The sequence below is a fragment of the Serinus canaria genome, chromosome 3 (assembly GCF_022539315.1).
Source record: "Serinus canaria isolate serCan28SL12 chromosome 3, serCan2020, whole genome shotgun sequence".
NCBI classification, from domain to species: Eukaryota; Metazoa; Chordata; class Aves; order Passeriformes; family Fringillidae; genus Serinus; species Serinus canaria.
The window spans coordinates 95,351,634-95,371,100 of NC_066316.1; the positions used below are offsets into that span (position 1 = coordinate 95,351,634).

The 19,467-nt window shown below is 34.2% G+C and overlaps 1 protein-coding gene across 4 annotated transcripts in view; it reads left to right on the plus strand.

Annotated features, from left to right (window-relative positions):
• TRAPPC12 (trafficking protein particle complex subunit 12) overlaps nucleotides 1-19,467 on the plus strand; it is a 50,899-nt gene that overhangs the window by 3,757 nt on the left and 27,675 nt on the right. For all 4 annotated transcript variants that reach the window (XM_009094919.4, XM_050972128.1, XM_009094927.4 and 1 more), the window contains exons 3-5: nucleotides 1,457-1,573; nucleotides 8,778-8,891; nucleotides 9,719-9,857. In XM_009094919.4, the coding sequence (XP_009093167.1) occupies nucleotides 1,457-1,573; nucleotides 8,778-8,891; nucleotides 9,719-9,857 (370 nt within the window). The remainder of the gene's footprint in view (nucleotides 1-1,456; nucleotides 1,574-8,777; nucleotides 8,892-9,718; nucleotides 9,858-19,467) is intronic.

Below are 19,467 nucleotides of genomic sequence, written 5' to 3' on the forward strand. Positions count from 1 at the left end.
TTTGTATTTAACTGTAACTGTAATTGTAGAGTGCTTGAAATGTCAACTGAAACATTGTGGGAGGTATATTTTCAGTGTTAAAGTAGCTTCCAACAAGGGTCATTACAGCTCTGGTATGAATAGTTTGCTAATGCTGAATGTTAATGCAAGATGTTAAACCAAGCTGCATGCAGTGGACAGGTAACTTGGCTGAAAAATGCATTTGCAGTGAGTGAACTCTAAATGTGCTTCAGGGAAGGACTGAAATTTCACATTATATATATTGACACACTTGGGACTTTATTTTTTGCCCTGCTTGCTCAGGAACTATATTGTAAGACAAGTCTTATATCAATAAATCACCCCAAGAAAAATACTGAATGACTTTTATTTCAGCTGCATGCTACTTTTTGACAAATCATTTAAAAAACATTGTGTTTTAAACTTATCTTGGTTTGTGGTAAAGATGGTAAAGGTTATCTGTAGCAGTGTTCTCCAAGCTTCAGAACAAATCTGAGTGCTGCTTTTTATGCTCTTTCCATTTTGCCTTTTTTTCATGAGTTGCTATCTTCTGTCATTGTTCTTTGTCATTACATTCATTTTTACTGTTTCCTACACCAAAGTACTGTTGGGGGGATTTAAAAATTCTTCTCTATTTACATAATTTTGCACACACTGTCTTTTCTTAATTCATTGGACTCTTCTGTCAGGCAGATCTGTTGTTTATTCATAGAGTGAGATCATTAGGGGTAAAAAGTTTCCATGTATTGAAACAGTAGTTTTCATTCCTTAAGAAGCTAGACAGAAAACACAGATATATTTCCCATCACTGTCCATGGAGAAAGCTGAAACACATAATGTCAATCGTCTTTGTCATTGCTAAGTTCTGCTGTTATTCTATGCAGTTCATTCTCTTTTTAGGCAAAATGCTATTGAGCTCAGATAGCCCAGTTTCTCTGACTGATGCCTGCAGCTAGTTCTTTTGAAATTTAAAACACTTGTTGAAGGGTTGCTGTTTACTTTGGTTTATGATCTCTCAAAGTTGATTTTCTATGGATATTTAAGGCTAGCTTACTGTGTGCATGCTTATTTTTGATCAACAGATTGCACCTTTCAATGTTACATTACAAAAACCTGTAAAACTTTCTGGTTTTTATAGGATCTTTGAGGAATATTTTGTAAAGTCTGTGAATGACAATAGTATTAAAAAGGAAATAAATCTGAATGTGTCAATGCTAACTGAAACACATGGAAGAAAAAATATAGCAAATTATGCGGAGTACGTGTAGAAGTTTTCGTTCCAATGCTGTATATACACATGCAGTTATATTTATTACACACGTAACGTACTGCAAAGTTTGTATTTCTCTAGAGGAAAGAACTCTTTCTCAGTTTTAATTCTACATTTTATTTTGCTGAAATAATGTTTTAAATAGTCTTATTATCTGTTTTCTTTTTCTGTTCCATGGACACCAAGGGAGATGCAGTAAAAGACCTAATGCTTCGCTTCTTGGGGGAGCAGGCTGCAGTGAAGAGACAAGTTTTAAATGCCAACTCTGTAGAGCAGTCGTTTGTAGGCTTGAAACAGCTAATTGTAAGTAACAATCATCATATAATATATATTTAATATTGTATTTCTCTCAAGATGACTGGGAGCTACTGACTGAGGAGAAACTGGGGAAAAAAACCTGTGTGTTAGTCTGTTCCACCCTTCAATAGTACTAGCCAAACTGCAATAGTCTTTAATGGGAATGACACTGGGGTTTAACTGTTTGGGTTTAAATCACATTTTTTTATGTGCAAAAGTTACAAAAAATTATTTTGAGTAAATGTGAGTTTTTATGTAAAGAAATGGTTGCAAAACAGATTTTAATCATGTTTTTTGTTTACATGTGTATATACTTATGTTTTCACCTGTGTGTTTTACAAAAAGACATAAAAGTTGTAAATGGCAAGCCAAACTGGTATGATAATTTCAACTGCCTGATTTTTTACTTCAGTGCAGAAAACTAAAGCAAATTACTTCCAGAGGAAAACTTAACTTAATCCTTTCATTAATGTAAGTATTTCTGTTCTGAAAATAGTTCTGTCTAGCAGCCTTGTAAACCTTGCCATGTTCCTTTAATCGTTGTGTTCCTGTGCAAAATTCATTACTATTACATACATGATTGAGCCTTCTTTACTCTAATGACATAACAAGATTTTTTGGATTTACTTTATTTTTGAAAAAATGGCTGAAAAATTACTGAGGAAGAGTAGTGAGTAATTATCAGGACAGGCTGTATTTAGTATTTAACATCTTTTAATTTAATCATGTGACTTTACATGTAAAACTCCAAAAGAGATTACTTTTTGTCATGTTAGGAATAGTCTAGGAGGTCTCAACAAACACTGTTAAAGGAATTCAGAGGAAATTTTAGAAACTAAACATGAAAAAACAGATTGTGATCTCCACCCTAGATACATGTTTTTCTTTTTATCTCAATGTTTTGCTTGACTTGAGAAGGGGAAAAAAATCTTATGCAAAAGTCTTGTACTTATCACTGTCTTAAGTAGGAAGAGCTTTTTTTTCCACACTTACTTTGCATCTTCCAGAAGAGAATTTTTGATGTGTGGGAAATGCCTTTCTATTTAGCCTGTTGGTGGTGTCTGTGCAAGATGTTCTTCTATGGTGCAGAGCATCTTCTACCTTAATTACTTAATGCTGCTGCTGATACTGTTTTTGCTTTGAGCCTGCCCTTAAGCATCTGAAGAGTCCTGTTAAAGCTTTTAGGCCCAAGGCAGTGAAGCTAGGAGGCAGTCTGCAGCTGTAGGATATTTTGTTACTTACGGTATTTATGGTTACTTACAGTTAAAAAAAAAAAATAAAAACTTGCCTTATTTAGACTGGTGGTGTTTTTTTATAAAATATAAACCATTTGGATAGAAGTTAGAATGTTCTTTGGTTTTCAAGGCTTTCAGTCATTAGCTGTTGGTTGGTTTTGAGTATGCAAAATAACTTTCCCAGTTCCATTTGTAGAACTCGTTTCTTTTTATAATTAGAATTGGTCTTTTTTTGTTCCCGTGCAAACACTGCATTTCTTCTTAAAGTCTAAATGTGGGAAATTTATTTCTGATTGACTCTAGTCCTTAAAGTTCAAGGGATTTCAGACTTTAAAACATTAAAATCCCATGCTAGGTGATATGAACTAAAAAGATATATGCTTTTTACATACGAATAGGCCAGAATGGCATATAATAACTACTCTGTTACTAGTCACAAATTTTACTTTGTTTCTGAGAGAATTTGTGACCAAATATGTTCAGCGAATAAATCTTTTAATGCAAAGTACAACTTATAGGCAGTATTTCTATTAAGATCTAGTTAAAAACTAATGAATATTGGAAATACTGCTGTGCAGTTTCCATAAAGTTAAGATTTTTCTTTAGCTGTTGATTTGATATCCTTTTGTGCTACACAGGAACATGAGATTTTTTTGTCTCCCAATTCAATCCCTTGTAGCACCTTAGAAGAGTGTATTTTGAATGCATTTGCAGTGCAGAAGAGAAATGCTTAGAATTAGGATAAATTTCACCTTCAGACTGATATCTGTTATTTAGGTGTTTGCATGGTAGTTGTTGTCTGAACTGTCAAGTCAATAGAGACCTAATAGTACAGTCCCTGATTACAAGCTAAATTTAGATGGATTTCCATCTAAAAGTCCCAACAATTATCACATGCTGTAAGAGGACACTAGTAATAGCTAAAACCAGAAGTGAATGTTTAGTCCTGTCATGAAGAAATTTGTTAGAATAAAAGTCTCAGATGATCTTGGGAAAGCTCCATTGTATTATGGGGACAGAAAAAAAAAAAAGGGGGAAAAATTATAAAACCACTGTTCTAAGTCTGTACTTCAGAGGAAACTGCTTCATTAGTGTCTAGTTATTATTTTAATCCTGTGTGGATGGAAAAATATGCTCACCAGTACAAAAAATTTTCAAACCACAGGTCTTCAGCTGTAATTCTGAAGCTTTTCTCTTCTACCATATGATTAATTCTGTTAGCTTATTTGCCTGTTTTTATAACTACAAATATACTGCTTCTACTTTCAAAGGCTATTCCAGAAGTTAATTCCTTTGGTTGTTAATCAAAGGCATTCCAATCAGTCCTCCCTCAAAATCTTTCTTCTAATCAAAGCTAAAGTTGTTTACAATAATTTAAGTGTTTTGGTCTTATGTTGCTTTTTAAGTATTTTTTTTTTCCTTAATATTTGCTTCTTCTTCCCTGCTGCTTGTATGAGCAGACAGCCATGGCATTTCTACTTCTCAGATTTTCTTTGTAAAGGAAAAAATAACCCTTCTCTAATCATCTCGTCATGGATGCCTTCATAATCACCTTTGGAGCCTTCTCAGACTCTCTCCCAATTGAAGCTAATGTCTTTGTTATCACTGTTCAGAACTCAGCACGTTACATTGTAAATGACACCACTTACCTTGTGTTTTACCTTTTCTATTGCTCTGCTATTGTAAATCTGGTCCCTGTTTAGTGATGTGGTCCTTACATACTGACCACATATTGTAATATATGGTTGATATGACATATTACATACACCTCCTAGGTTACACAAATGGCGATACCACCTCTTTTAACCAGGACTACAAAGGAATGCCTTATATTGGACTGTTCTCGAGTAGTACCTTCTCACATTCCTGTAAAAGTTTCAGTACAAAACATTTAGGTAAAAGCACTTCTGTGGGTAAGATGCAGTTAGTGGTTGCAGCAAAGAATGTTGGAGACTGACGTCCTTTTTGGGGGAATCATAATGCAGTCTGCAAAAGCTTCCTCAAGTACAACTAATTGTTGGAAAACAAAATTCATCAAGAAGTTGCTGAACTTCCAAAGGTGCACGTTTTCTGATGAGATCACCAACAGTAGCATCATGTCTAAGATGAATAGTTTTTCATCAGGAGCTGAACTCAAGTTGTTAAACTTGGTTAACAAAATTGTTCAGCATCAGTTTGGTCTCTAGATGATTTGAATGAGATTTTTGCCAGTAAGCCAAAGATGGTTTATTGAATAACTGTTCTTTCAGATTTTCAGTTTCTTCTCTGGTATGGGCAGCAGTGAATTGGAAATGCTCTACTGGTAGCAAAACGGTGTGGAGTTGGTCTAGGTGCATTATTTTTACATCTTTAGGGCTTTAAAGAGATATGGGGATGCTGGAGAATTTCTACACTATAATTCTATAATAATTTGTGAATAGAGTTACATATCTGTACTGGATAAGTTTTTATATTTTTTAACTGAAAACAGAAAATCTGGATTTTCAATTTCTAAAATGTTTTATCAGTCTGGCATAGGAACATGCATTTACTCTAGAGCAAATAAATGTAAGCAAGATCTTGCTGCTTTGTTTTGCAGCAAATACAAGGTGCAAGCTGCAATTATGTTAGTTCTTGTTATTCCATGTTTTAGACCGGTTTTTTACCCTCATTTGAACAAATATCACAGTTTTGCTTACCAGAGGCCCTTCTGATGTTTTCAGTTGTAAGGTGTCTGCAGCCAGAGGAAAATGCAGTCTTTCAGAGTTATCATACTTAGAAAAAGACTGCTGTATCTTGCCACTGTAAATATGTTTCCTTTAAATATGGAATAATATCCTCAAGCTACTAGACCAAGAAAGGGTTACTAGCTACATTTTCTTAACTGATGTGTAAATGCTCTACCAATGTAATTTACAGGGGAGAAGCATGTCATTGCTAGTGGAGGAGGACATTTTAATCACTTTAATGGTGTTACATGTAGAGTTAATGACTCCCTTTGAGTCTATTTTATAAAAAAGTCATATATTGTTACTTTTGTACATGAGTAATGTTGTGCTTTTGTGTATGTTTTCAAATATAACAAACCTGGATACAGTGGTAAAACATACATATTCACTTTAATAAGTTATAAATTATCCTTAAAATAGGGGAGGGGATTGTTCTTTTGTTTCTAAATCAGTGAGAAATTTTCTACGTTTTTATAGCTGATTTGAGAGAAGGTGGTAGTGGTACAAACTGTAAATGTGTGCTTTTGGGAAGGGATTGCATTTCTGTACTAAGAAGCAACTATTTATTGGATAAAATTTCAGTGATTTTCCTGAGAGACTGAATGATGTTATAAATTGTGTATCAGAGGAGTTCCCTTTTCATCACTGAACACATTTTCTGTAAATTTCCAGTCTGTGTGCCTTTCTTTGCTTGACAGAAGAATTACATTTGAAATCTGTTTTACTATGCAGTTTCCCTGTCTGTATGTAAACCTCCCCTGGGATTTCTGGGTTTTTTTGAAGAACAGAGAAGTTCTGCAAGGACTGATGCATTGTCTGTTGGGTCGCTGATCTGCTTGGCCTAGCTTTGATGTTTGTACAACAGTCGGTACTGAAATGGTTTGGATTTTTAATTTTTGGTTAGGTATATGGATTTTTTTAAAAATCCTTTCACTAGATAAACATCTAGTCTAAGAGTATTTAAAAAGTACAGAAATCATGCTGGCTGATGCCTTTCATTAAAAGACCAGCAGCTCCAAACTTTTGAGGGGAGTGGAAAGATGATACTCTCATTGTGTGGAGAGTAGATCTCTTCTTTCAGGCTGCTGCTGTGTTAGTGACCTTATTAACAAGAATATTTGGCTGATGGTATTTTTTCTTAGAGAAATAAGTGTTTTCACACAATTACAGCTGGACAACCATATCCTGATCATGACAGAATATTTTTTTTGTCTTTGAGAATGTTCTTCAGTATTTTTTATGCTGTATCTGAAGCTGTAGTGTCTGTATTTGCTTTGGGTCTCTACTTAACAACTTAGAAACAAAATTCAAATATAAGGAATCTGGATTTTAAGAACTGTGTGATTGTAGACCATAGGAAGCACAAAAGTGACCTGCAAAGTTTTGAGGGATGTTTGAAACGAATAAAGATTTCTGGTGGACTGGCAACTCTTAAGCCTGGTACAATTTGCCTAAGACAATAATTTGTCCAGTTAATGTCAAATTAGAGTTGTACTGCCAGCAGTCATCTATTAAACTTCCAGAGAAAATTATGCTTCATGACCAGCAGGCAGCTCTCATTTTGAAATAATTTCAAATATTCATCTTTGAGCAAAGACTGTTTTCACAATAATTGTCAGACCTGCTTCTCTTGGCTGTCTTGTTCGATAAAATATTTTTTGTCCATGCCTGAAATAGAATTTAAAAGATTGTAGCAACTGAGTTGGTCATAAATGATCCATTACTATTTTTTGATCCTAACTCTCATTTGGGAAGACAAGTTGAGCAGTTCTAGTTTAGCAGATTTTTTAGTTTTTGTGTTTGCTCCTGTTCTAAGGATAATAAGAACGTAGTTTGTCTCTCCAGAAGAGGATTGAATTTCAGGTAATCCATGTCAGTATCTTTCAGCCTTTCTAAGTTGACACAGGTAGATGTTGAAGGATATAGTAATACATTATCAATTTCTGCTCTTCCATAGGAAAGTGGATGGCTCAGAGTCTGCCATGCTGTTGCATGGTCTTGCTGTCAGCCAACTTTTACATTTCCTGTGGAACTCAACTTTATCTGGCATCTGACGATGCAGAGAGGAGAGATGAGGTGGTTAGTGCATGGTGATCTCTGTAGGGGCCTGTTTGCAGCCTGTGTGGCTGCAAAATGGGAACTAGAAAGTAGGAAAACTCTTCAGTTGTTACTGATGATTTTTCATTGTGACTGTTTGCTGTATCAACACATTTTCTAAAACATGGGAGAGAAATTAATGAAATACCAGTTCAAGAATAGGATCTGGATTTTGCAAGCACCAATGTACATGTATTTTATTCCTTCACATTTCATCAGACAACATGATTATTTTATATTACAGTTGCATTTTTTTATGTATTAAGAAACTATTTGAAAAAAATATTGCTTTCAGGAATAGCAAATACTTACTTTACAGTGATCTGCTGGATACATGTCTCTAAAAACACCACTGTGTAATAGAAAAGCATAGCAGTTTAAAACCTGTGAAGCATTAATCTATGTTTTAAGTTTTTAGTTTGTTGCATCAGACTATACAAGGCAGAAACATTATTGGGATATTTCTGTTGAAAAACTGATTAACAGTGTGAGACTACAGTTTGATTTGTCTAACTAGGGATGTTGTTGTTCTATGAATAAAAAATTAAGAGTATTTTGAAATTAGTAATTCAGTAGAAATTCAAATGTTTACGTTTTGTAGGTGAAACAGTTGTTATTGTTCGGAATTTATCATTTTTGCATTGTATTCTTCCTTGTTCTTTGTTTTTGATTAATAAGAATTTTGTATCCTGTACAATGCTGAAAGTTTCTTTTCATTAAGTGAACTGCATACTAGGGGTTATAATCTGAGATACTGAAATCAGTTAGATAAGAATGGACATTGATTACTTTATGACCGTAGATGACTTTGATATTATTGATGATACATGGCTGGCAATTTTTTTCTCCTTTTTGTAGGAGAAAACAAAGTTGTGAAAATTATAGTATATTCATTTATATAATCAAAGCTATGATATAGCTTTAAGTTTAGAATTCCATATGGTATTGTATATTCTTTTGTTTTAGTGACCTGGTGATATTAATACTTGATTTCCCTTTTTGCCTAATTAGACATGCAGCTTTGACAAATGACATCTTGCTTCTCAACAGCCAGCTCTCCTGACCTTGTCATTATTACTGATGGGTACATGTCGCTGCTGCAGGCAAAATCAGCAGTTGTGCATTTTAGGGACTTGATGATTTTTCTACTTATTCTTTTCTTCTTCCCAGAGCAGTAAAAACTGGAGGGCAGCAGTTGACTTGTGTGGGCGGCTTCTAACTGCACATGGTCAAGGCTATAAAAAAAGTGGACTACCTGCTAGCCATACAACAGATTCTTTACAGGTATGTTTAAATATGCTCTTGTCACTTTTTTACCAGCAATATTCATAGTGGCATTTTTTTTAACATGATCAAACTCATTTTCCTATTAATAACATAGAAACTGAGGTTATTTAAGTATTTTAGCAAGACACTTTTTCTGTTTGCTTATGTAAAGTAGGCCTTCATTTAAAACAAACTTAATTTTAAGGACAATCCAATCTTGATTCTGTGTTTTGAGAAGTTTTTACACTAGTAAAATGCAATCTGTTTTGCTGTTTTGAAAGACTCATTCTGCTAAAATTCATGTAACTATCTAGATTGTGAACTTTATAGTAAGATTCCACGTGTTAAAAGTATGTTTCATGTTGCTTACAAGATAAGAATCCGAACTAATAAAATATTGCAAGTGATTCACATATGACCAGGTGAGAACTCATGTTTATGACCCTAGTGATTATAAAGCTCATGATGTTTCACCAAAAGATTTTAAGGATACTGTAAAGTCAGAAAAGCAGTTAAAATACCAGATTGATGAATTGTACATGCTAACTCATTTCAAGGAGAGATGTTCCAATTTTGAAGCAGGCTAGTTTTTAAACTTCATCTTCAAAATCTTAATATCTTTGCAAACAGTTAAACATCAGAGCTTTGTTTTAATGATTTGATGAAAAGTTCTATGCAAAAGAGCAGGTAAATATAAATCTTGATTTTTTTTCAGTAACAGAGAAACTCTTTACTCAGCTTTTATCAGAAAAAGTTGAAAAGTTGAAATTGTATTGAATGTGGCTTTTGATTGAAGCTAATAACAGACCTCGTCTTTCCCTTTTTTTATATGTATCAATTTTTAGCTGTGGTTTGTGAGACTAGCACTGCTGGTAAAACTGGATCTGTTCCAAAATGCAGAAATGGAATTTGAACCATTTGGAAATTTGGACCAGCCTGATCTTTATTATGAATATTACCCTAATGTATACCCTGGACGTAAAGGTAAAACACTTGATTTATGAAATGCTTTTCCTTTTTTCCCTTTTTAACAGTCATTATAAAATACTGGTTGGATTCAGGGGATGTTTAAGGCTGAAGCATTGTAGAGCTACGGATTGTGTTACTTTTGGTTTGTTTTTTTTCCCCAGAAGAAGATGATTGATTAGCACATTAAAGTATTGCTCACATTATGGAGGTAGTGATAAGAACTAACAACAGGTAGAGCAATATAGGTAGGCAGTGTATTTCATGATGCTGCTACAGAGGAATGTTTTTAAAAATTAAATATAATATTTTAATTCTATGATATTGAAATTAAATACTACCAAACTTGAATAGTTCATTTTACCCAAAACCAGGCTTGAAAGATGATGAGAGAGTTTGTGGAAACAGACTCTATAAGCTTTTTTCTTTTCAGTTCATCCAGGTAGTATGCTGTTTTTAATATTTGCACACTATGCTATTTTTGCATACTATGCTATTTTTAATACTTGCACACCCATATGTTACTGCAGGTGTTTCCTGATTTCCTGATTTCTAGATTATTTCTAAGATTAAAAGAAAAAAATGTAAATTTAGGAGTAAGTTAATAATTCTCCTTAATTGAAACATGCTTAAATGTTCTATTATTTGCTAAATAATTGAAAGTAAGTAAAAATCAGAGATTTACTCTGTTTCTCATTATTGAAGAGAACCAAAACAACACCAGCTTCAATTCTTTTTAAGCACTATGCCTCATGTTACAAATGCACTACTTCCCACTGCTCCAAAGAGCCCATAGGTTAACCACATAGTTCTACTACTCAGGATATTCTAGCTCTCCGGAAGTCTGGATTTGGAAAAATTGCTATTTTTAAGAGCAATTTTGCTCTTGTTCAGGCTATTTTGAAATTTTGTTTTTTCTATATCTGTTATTTAGAAAAGAATAACTATCTGATGCAAGTACACTATTGAGGGTTCTTAATGTTCTTTGGCTTTTGTATTTGAACTGCAGTGTGTAATAAGACATTTGTAAGAAGCAGTTGTTACAGGCAGTGCCACTCTGAAAACTTACAGTCCATTTTACATGAGATGCTGTTAGCCTTGATGGGGTAACCTAGAAAGATAGACCATCTTGAGGTTTCTGAGGAAGGGAAGTTGGTGTCAGACAGTTCACAATTTTTTGCAGATTATTTTGTATAGTGACTTGTCACCGACATGTTTTATGAAAAATCCTTTCCTTAGGATTTTTCCCCTCCTGAGAAATTGAGAGGCCTCAGGAACAAACTGTAAACAATTCTTATCTGCTGCTGTGGAATGCAACAGGGGGAATCTGTGATTGGCCTCATCAGGCTGTTTCCAATTACGGGCCAATCACAGTTCACCTGGCCTGACGGTCTCGGTCTGAGAGAAGACCTTTGTTACTGATTCCTATTCTATTCTTAGTTTAGCCTTCTAGTGAAATCCTTTCCTCTATTCTTTTAGTATAGTTTTAATATATTATCTATCATATAATAATAAATCAAGCCTTCTGAAACATGGGGTCAACTTTCTCGTCTCTTCCCTCATCCTGGAACCTTTGTGGTAAATACCACAGTGACTCAAAAGATCAGTTACAGCCCAGCAAGGCCAGTGGGGACTGCCTAGAACAGCTCCCTCTGATGTTTCTCATCGTCCTCCCGGTAATCCCAGGCCATTCACTGGGAAGGAATTGTGTCAGTTGGAAGAGTGAAAGTGGTCCTGGTCATCAGGTTGGACAGCTTTTTGGACCTGGTGTTCTTAGGGCAGATGCACACACAATGCTATAGCAGTAGTCATCTTCCACAGGCCATATGTATGTCTCCACATCTTTTTCAATATTAAAAATAAGCTAAGAAAAATCCTTGCAGGTCATGTCAGTATTTGAGATACTTGAGTGCTAATGCCACTGATACAGGGAGCAGCAGTTCTGAACAGTCTGGCCAGGTGTTGAAATCACCTGTCCTACGACTGAGCTTTGGATCCTGGAGCAATCACTCAACCACTGTGGCTATTTCATTCAAGTTATGAGGATATTGATGGTAAAAAGAGGTGATCTTAAGGAAGATAGTCTATTTCATAATTATATGTCTCAGTTAATTTTTAACAGTTGCACATATCAACTGGGACCATAATCTGATCATTTGTGAGGAAAGTAGGATCAAGGTTGGATGGAGCTGACCTGCTAGTTGTAGATATGTCATAGACATCCAGTGTGGGAACAGCTATTAAACATTCCTTACATAGTTTTGAGGAGAGAGAAATAGCATTTCCAGGGATGTAAGAGAACACGAGCAGTTGTTTTTTGTCTAGCCTTAAACTATGCTATACTGGGTTATGGATAAAGAAATTTAGTATACATGCATTGTTAACCAGCTATTTTAAATAATAAAATACAGATAAATCATTCCTATATTTTGTTTGAAATATATTAGTATGAATACACAATCCACTGCTATTCGGCAATTTTGTGTATCATTTTGTGGTATAATAAGCCTAAAAGAAAGGGCTTAATTTCAGCATTTTAATTTTGATTCATGGTATATAAATGGAGTAAGCACTTAAAAGTCAATTTAAGAAGTGAGAGTATAGATATAAATAATATTCTAATTATTTGTAATACAGATAATACTTTTTGTATTCAAAATATTCATAATAAAAAATATAGTACCTTAGGAAGTTTTCTGGGTTTTATGCATTAAGTAGGGGAAGTTTGAAACTCACAGCAGTGAGAATAGCTCTTCATCCATTAATATCTGAGAAATCTCTCTCAAAGAATTTAAGTTACAAGTAACTGTACAAAAAGTAAAGGATGCTTTTCCATTAATATAACTTAATATGGCCAACATAGTCCTTTTAATTTCCCTCTGAAACTCACCTAAAGCTGTTTCACTTTCAGCAGTGCTGCTAATCTCCATTTCTTCCCCATATTTTGTATGGCATTTGCAGCCATGATGTGTATTGATCCCACTATTGTTGTCTTTATCATGGCTGTAAGATACAGTCCTTCTTTCCTGGTTTGTGTGGGCTCTTTGTTCAGTCATCTGCATTGCCTGTAGGAGTGCAGCCTCTCAGGACACTGATGCTGCTGGGATCCTTGTGCTGACCAGTGGGGTTGGTTAAGGCGCTCGTAGATCATTCCTGATTGATAAGGAGCAGAGAACAGACTGTTCTCATTTTCTAGTAAAATCTTAAAATTCATTAGTTACAGATTTAGTTCTTTAAAATTCATCTGTGTAAAGAAGCTAAATAGTCATATTTTTACATTTATTTTTCTTTCATAATAGGTAGGTCCTTAGGTCAGGAACCCTGTTTCAGATTGCTTCCTGCACACCTTCATTGTTCTCTGTGGGATATGTAAGGCTGAAATTTTGTCATCATTCTCATGACAGATGGATTTCAAGAATTTTTTTTTAACGGTTTGAACTTTATATTTACACAGTCTGACCCACTTCTATTCATACCATTTTTGTCTGTGTTCCTTGTGATATATAATAAACTCTCAGATGATAGCTTGCCTAACCTGAGACAGCATTTCTGTTGGGTAATGTCTATGTGTTTCTAAACCTGTGAGAGCAAATAATTAAAATGGAACATTAAAATGCTATTTCATTCTTTTATGAGGTAATTTGGTCTTGTTTCTGGTTAATAGAGCAGTAAGTTCCAGAAAAATTAGTGCTAACAAAATCAGTCTTCTAAAGCTACAAAACTTGTGAATAATTTATTTTGTATTGCAAAGGGGGAAAAAATAAGCTATGCATAAGTAAAAATTGAACTTCTGACCAGAAGCTTATGTAACAGAGGGTGGGCTTTCTTTCCCTTTACCCTTTTCATTTTCTTTCTGATGTTGCAGCATCATCTGTATTCCTCTGAATGAAATCAGTTTTCTCTTCTCTGGTGGGAAGAGCCTAAATTAGGAACATGGCATTAATCATCTAGGTGTGTGTGTTCTAGAAACTTCCTTCATAGTGCATTCCTTCCCTTGACCTCTGGCTTCAATACCAACACAAGTTTTCAAAAGCGTGGCAGTGTTGGTGACTAGGAATACTCTAGTGTGTCCTGTAATAGGATGTCACTTCTGGGTAGATAGTGATTGTTTAAAAAAAACCATTTTATTTATATATATATATATATATAATATATATATTATATATATATATAGATATATATATATTTTTTTATATATATGGGAGAGGAATTTTACTATTGATACTTTTATGCCATTACTAATATCCACTGTATTTAGAATTTTTATCGGAAATATATGAAAAAATTTTTAGAAAAAATTTATGTGTAATTTAATTTTTAATGTGTCCTTAGTTATTCAAGCCATGGTCTTAATTTGTTTCTTTTATTCAGTTTTGAAATTCCAGTTGTTCTAAAGGAATCATACATGGTCTAGAACTGTCACACCAACCCATGTTGTTAACAAGTTTTCAGCGCTGATGTCTAAGGTGAACTGTAATAGTTGTTACTACATTTTGTAAGCTTACAAAATAGCAAAAATTGTGGTGACAAACTTCCTATATGTCTGTTGATACAGAGATACTGTGTTAGCTATGAAACACTTATCCAGAGTATTTCTCTAGTGCCCACAAAAGATTTTACAGGCATCTGGACTGTGTATAGTGCAGAGGACTAAGTAGAGTTGCAAGGTCTGCCTGAAGCTTGGTCCTGTTTCTGAATGTCAGCCTATGCCATAAGTAAGGACAGACTTGGATTGGGGAAATTATCTCCTTTATGTGATGTCTCTACAGTGACATTTGGCCATTTTGAGTTTTCTGTCTTCCTTTTTCTCTTCTACTTGTCCATGCCAGTAGGAGGCAGGCAGGCTGGCTGAAGCTTTCTTTTTTTTTAATTTATGGGGTCTGATAATGCTAGAAATCATCCTTTTTTTCACGTTCCTCAGATTTGGTTAGTGGGTTAACTGTGGCAGAATGTGGTGTGGGGAAAAAACATTAATAATAATAAAAGGATTAATAATAAAAGATTGTGATAGGTAGAGAAACAAAAGGAAATAATCAATTTAAAAACAAAGAAAAGAGAAGAAATGCACAGGCTAAGAAATTATGTCTTAGAGAGTACTCCTCTTTGTAAATAAATTCTGCAGGAAAGCAGAAAAAGAATACTCCACTGTATTGTTACATGTGGTACTGGTTTTTTCTCATGTGTTACCACAAATACTGCCTTAAGTTAACACTCCCATGTCAGACTGATTGAGTCTTGGCAGTTGTTCAGGAGAGTTATTCATTCAAGATCATGTTGGCAGTAAAAAACATATTAAAATCTCTAGTGGAACTGGTTAGCCATTATTTTGTTTTCATGATTCTGTACCTCTCTACTTCTTCTTTAAATTCACTGTTCTGTTGCTTCAGAGCTACCTGTAAAATCAGCTAATACAGCTTGAATAAATACCACTCAAATGTTGTGGTTCCAGTTTAGTAGTTCAGGTTACTCAGACATGCAAATAGAATTTTCTTCTGAAATAATTTAGATACTTTATTTAAGAAATGTATGTATAATCTAATAGGGTAAAGTACTGCTAAAATACTTAATTGTGCAATTTTTCCCAAGGCTACATAGTCTGATTGAAAACAGTATCAGATTACACAGGATTTCTTAATACTATGAGCAAGTAACTAATTTCTAAATTCTGCCTTATTACAGTTATCAGTAGGTAAGACTTAGGGTGATCTCTTTGCTGCCGGGCAATTTTTGTTGTTCTCCTCCTGCATTCTTCCTGTTATGTTTTCCTTTCTTCAATGTGAGTAACTCCAAATTACTGAAGAAGTATTTTTGAAACTTTTTAAAACTAGATCATGATTCAGAGTTTCTGTTCTTAGGTCATCTGCAGTTAAATTGTAAAGTATATGCAAGCATGTAATTTCAGATAAAATTTTCAAAACATTTTCTTTAAATGGTTGCAAACATTTAGTCTCCTATCTCCAGTCTCTCTGGATTGAAGATAATAAACAAAACCTTGGAAATTAGTCTGTTGAACTGGGATTTTTAAGTGTACTTTTAATTTCTAGTCAGTGAAGCTAGGATTTGAAGTTCACTGCATTATCCCTCTTAAAAATCCTATAAATTATAGAAATACACTCTTGGTATGAATATGTTTGTGCATATAAAGGCAAGCATATATATCTCTCTGTGTATATATAAATGTAAAGCAAAATATTTTTCAGAAACTCGATACAGTGAAGGAATGAATGCATTTTTTGTTTTGGTTTGGGTTTTTTTACTGTTATAAAATCCCACTGTATCCTTTTAGTAATTGATAATCTGCTCTTCTGTTGCTTTTGGGCATTGAAGATTTGTTGAACAAGCTGTAGAAGGCAGACCAGAAAGCATTTCTGGTTACTTGCTTGCAGCAAGAAAATTCAAGGATTAAATAGCTGGTCATTGGCATACTCTTCTCTGCTCCAAAAGGGCTGTAGAGCAGGGCTGCAGTTCGGATTTGATTGACATGAGGTGATGTTGATGTTTTGACAGTTATGAAAATGTGCAGCTGTTCATAGAGAAATAGAAATTGAAATCTGTGGTCTTAGAAAATTCTACCTGATCTTGCTCTTTATTCCATCTGTTCCCAAGCTTTCAGTGTATCCATTTTCCTTTCAGCAGATCTTTTTTTTACTTTTGCCTTTTGTATGATGATAACACATATATATACACATATGAATGAGATTAATTCATGTGAAAGTGACAATCAGACATCACATTCTTGGAGAAAAAAATCTCCAGTGTATTTAAAAGTAATTGCTAAGAAAATTGTCTTAAAATTAAACTATTTCCTATTATGTATTTTTTTATGTCATTATGAAGCCCCTAAAGAGGAGCAACAGAGGTCAACTGTAAAATATCAAGCTAGAATAAGACCTGCTTAAATTAAAAATAAAATCTCAATATATTGCAGTAATTGTAGGGTATTACCTTCTGTGGAAATTATCTAAGCTTAGCTGGCATAGTTTTACTGTGTGAGGACATTACTGTAGAAATTGGAAGTATGAAGTAGAGAGCAATATCCATTCTCCTGTGCTCTTAAGTAAGCGTTTTAATTGCAGGATATGCTAATTGTTTTAAATACTTTCTTGACATGTTGCCCTGTTAAATGCAGTACTGAGTGAAATGTAATAGAGTATATGGGTTTGGCTCTGAGTAGTTTTGCAAAAGACAGTCTATGATAATTCTGTGTTTATATATATATTTTTTGTCCCTAGTGGGATGCCAGAGGAATAGATATGTGTGCTCATAATAGAAACCTGTTATAAAGAAATATGTCTTTCTCTGCATGCTTTAAGTGGCCTAAAAGTGAGTAGGTGAAACTTTTCTGACAAGATAATGTAATCCTTAGTCTAACCAGCACCTGTATTATTTCTGTTACAGCTGAGTGTTAGTGCAGTCAATTGTACTTTTTTTTCCCCCAGTATAAGTGTGTTCATTGAGGGAAGTATAGTTTTTTTCCCCCTGCTGATCTCTTTTTTTCAATAAATTTTCTGCTCTAAACTCTACAACCTGCCTTTCAGACCTTCTTAATACTATTATTATTGATCTGTTCGAGTCATCAGCAGACATATTTACTTCTTCCCAATTTTCGTGTTAAACCAGATAATGTAAAATGAAAATCACAGTGATTTCTGAAAATCTCTTTTCCCTTTTTTAAGTCTCACCTCTTGTCAGTTCTAATACAGCTGTTAATCAGTTAGAGAATTACACTGGTGAACAGATCTCTTTGCATGCATTTTCTATTACTGCTATGTGTTTCTTTTTGAGAAGTGTATGTAAATTGTATTAGCACCTTATATAAGTAGCACTCATTGAAAACTTTACCAAATCTAAGTAAATTTATGGCCTTTTTTAACTAGAAAATCAGTCTATTACTGTAGAACTGAATTAGATACATTTTCCATACCTCATATAATTTAACTAAAAAGAAGTTTACTTGTCGACAGGAACATATCTGGGAAACGCACTTAACCAAAAATCTCAAGAGTTTATAAGCAGTATATTCAAGGTCTTTATTTGGTTTGACTGGCTTGAATAAGTGCTGCAGGCTTTTTATGAGCAATTTGCTCATCTGATTTGACCTGAAATTACACAATACTGTTTACATGGGCTGGTAAGAAAGCCTTATCAGTGGTAAAAGGACGTTTCTTTTCTCCTTTCTCCGGCTGTCACATTTGTCTGAGAGCACATGTACAGTTTTGTCCTTTCTCCAAAAAAAAAAAAAAAAAAAAAAAAAAAAAAAAAAAAAAATCCTGCTATTCAGTAGGATTACAAGGACTCTGAGGAAGAAGGCAGAAAGAACTAGTGTTTCTGATACTTTCAATAAAGTTAGTAGCTTACTTAATAAGCAATAAATAACAGACATTATTTGGATGGATTTGGTGGATGTTTACAGTGAAATTTCTTCTGTTTTATGTCATGAGTTTCAAAAAGAAAGAGAAGAAATAGCTGCTAGAGTTTTAGAGGCTCCTGTGAGAAATTGTAATTCAAATTCTGGTTTGAAAATTCTTTACACACCCCAAGCCAGCTTTCTTCTGCTTTTGTTTGAGAGATCTGTCAAACAAATGTACTACTGAGGATCACAAGCTATGAAGGAAATACTAAGCAGTTGAGAAATAATACATCCATACAGTACATTTTGAAGTAATATAGTTCTGCATGCATGTTACAACTGAGGATTTAGTTGTAATAGGAAATAAATCAGAATCTTATGGAGTTTAAGTTGACCTGGGGTCTCATTCATCATTCTGACGTCTTCTGACACCACTTTGGTGATGTACATTGCTCGTGGGTTGTTCTTTCCTTTCACAGGGATTGTAGTACAGTGGTTTCATTCAGCAATACATAAGATCAATACTTTACAAAATACAGAATTCCAAAAAACTGTATCACAAAACATGAGGTAAATGGTATTAAAAATTGCTAGTGTGAGATGTTTCATCTGTTTCATCCATTAAATACCTGTCTATTTGTGTGTTGACTAATTCAAAGAAAAGTAATTCGAGTTTTCTGTATGAGTGTTTATTGAATTGACCTTTTGTTGCATTTTACAAGAGGATGTAAACATACAAACTTATTCAGAACGGACAGTGCTGCAACACAGTAACCAAATGTTGCTAAGCCTTTAGTTTATTTCAGTTTTTTACAAAATTTTCTCCCCCTTGTTTTAGCTGTGCTGCAGAAATCCCATTGAGTGCAGCAGAAGGTGCGTCATCAGTAAATTAAGACTACCTTCTCCAAAAGAGCAGTACCAAACTAGCTGGTTTTAGGCACTGCTTTTTCTAACAGGATTACTGTTGGATTGTGGAGTTATTAGAACTTGGTCATCAGAGAGGTGGTAGAGATAGCACCAGCCAGAGTTCAGATTTGCTTCCATAGGTTTGCAATGCAGTCTGCAACATGTCTGCAAAGCAATTTTTCTCTGGTATTTTGGCACAGAATTTACTCTTAAATTTTTTTCAACTTTCTTTTTGTTGTTCACTGCTTACAGTGACTGTGTATGTTCTGTCATGCTAGGCACTATTCAGAACACATACATAAAATATTTCACATCTTTTGTGACCAGTTGAATCAACTTCCACATGTCTCTTAATAGAACTTCAAAGGTGGT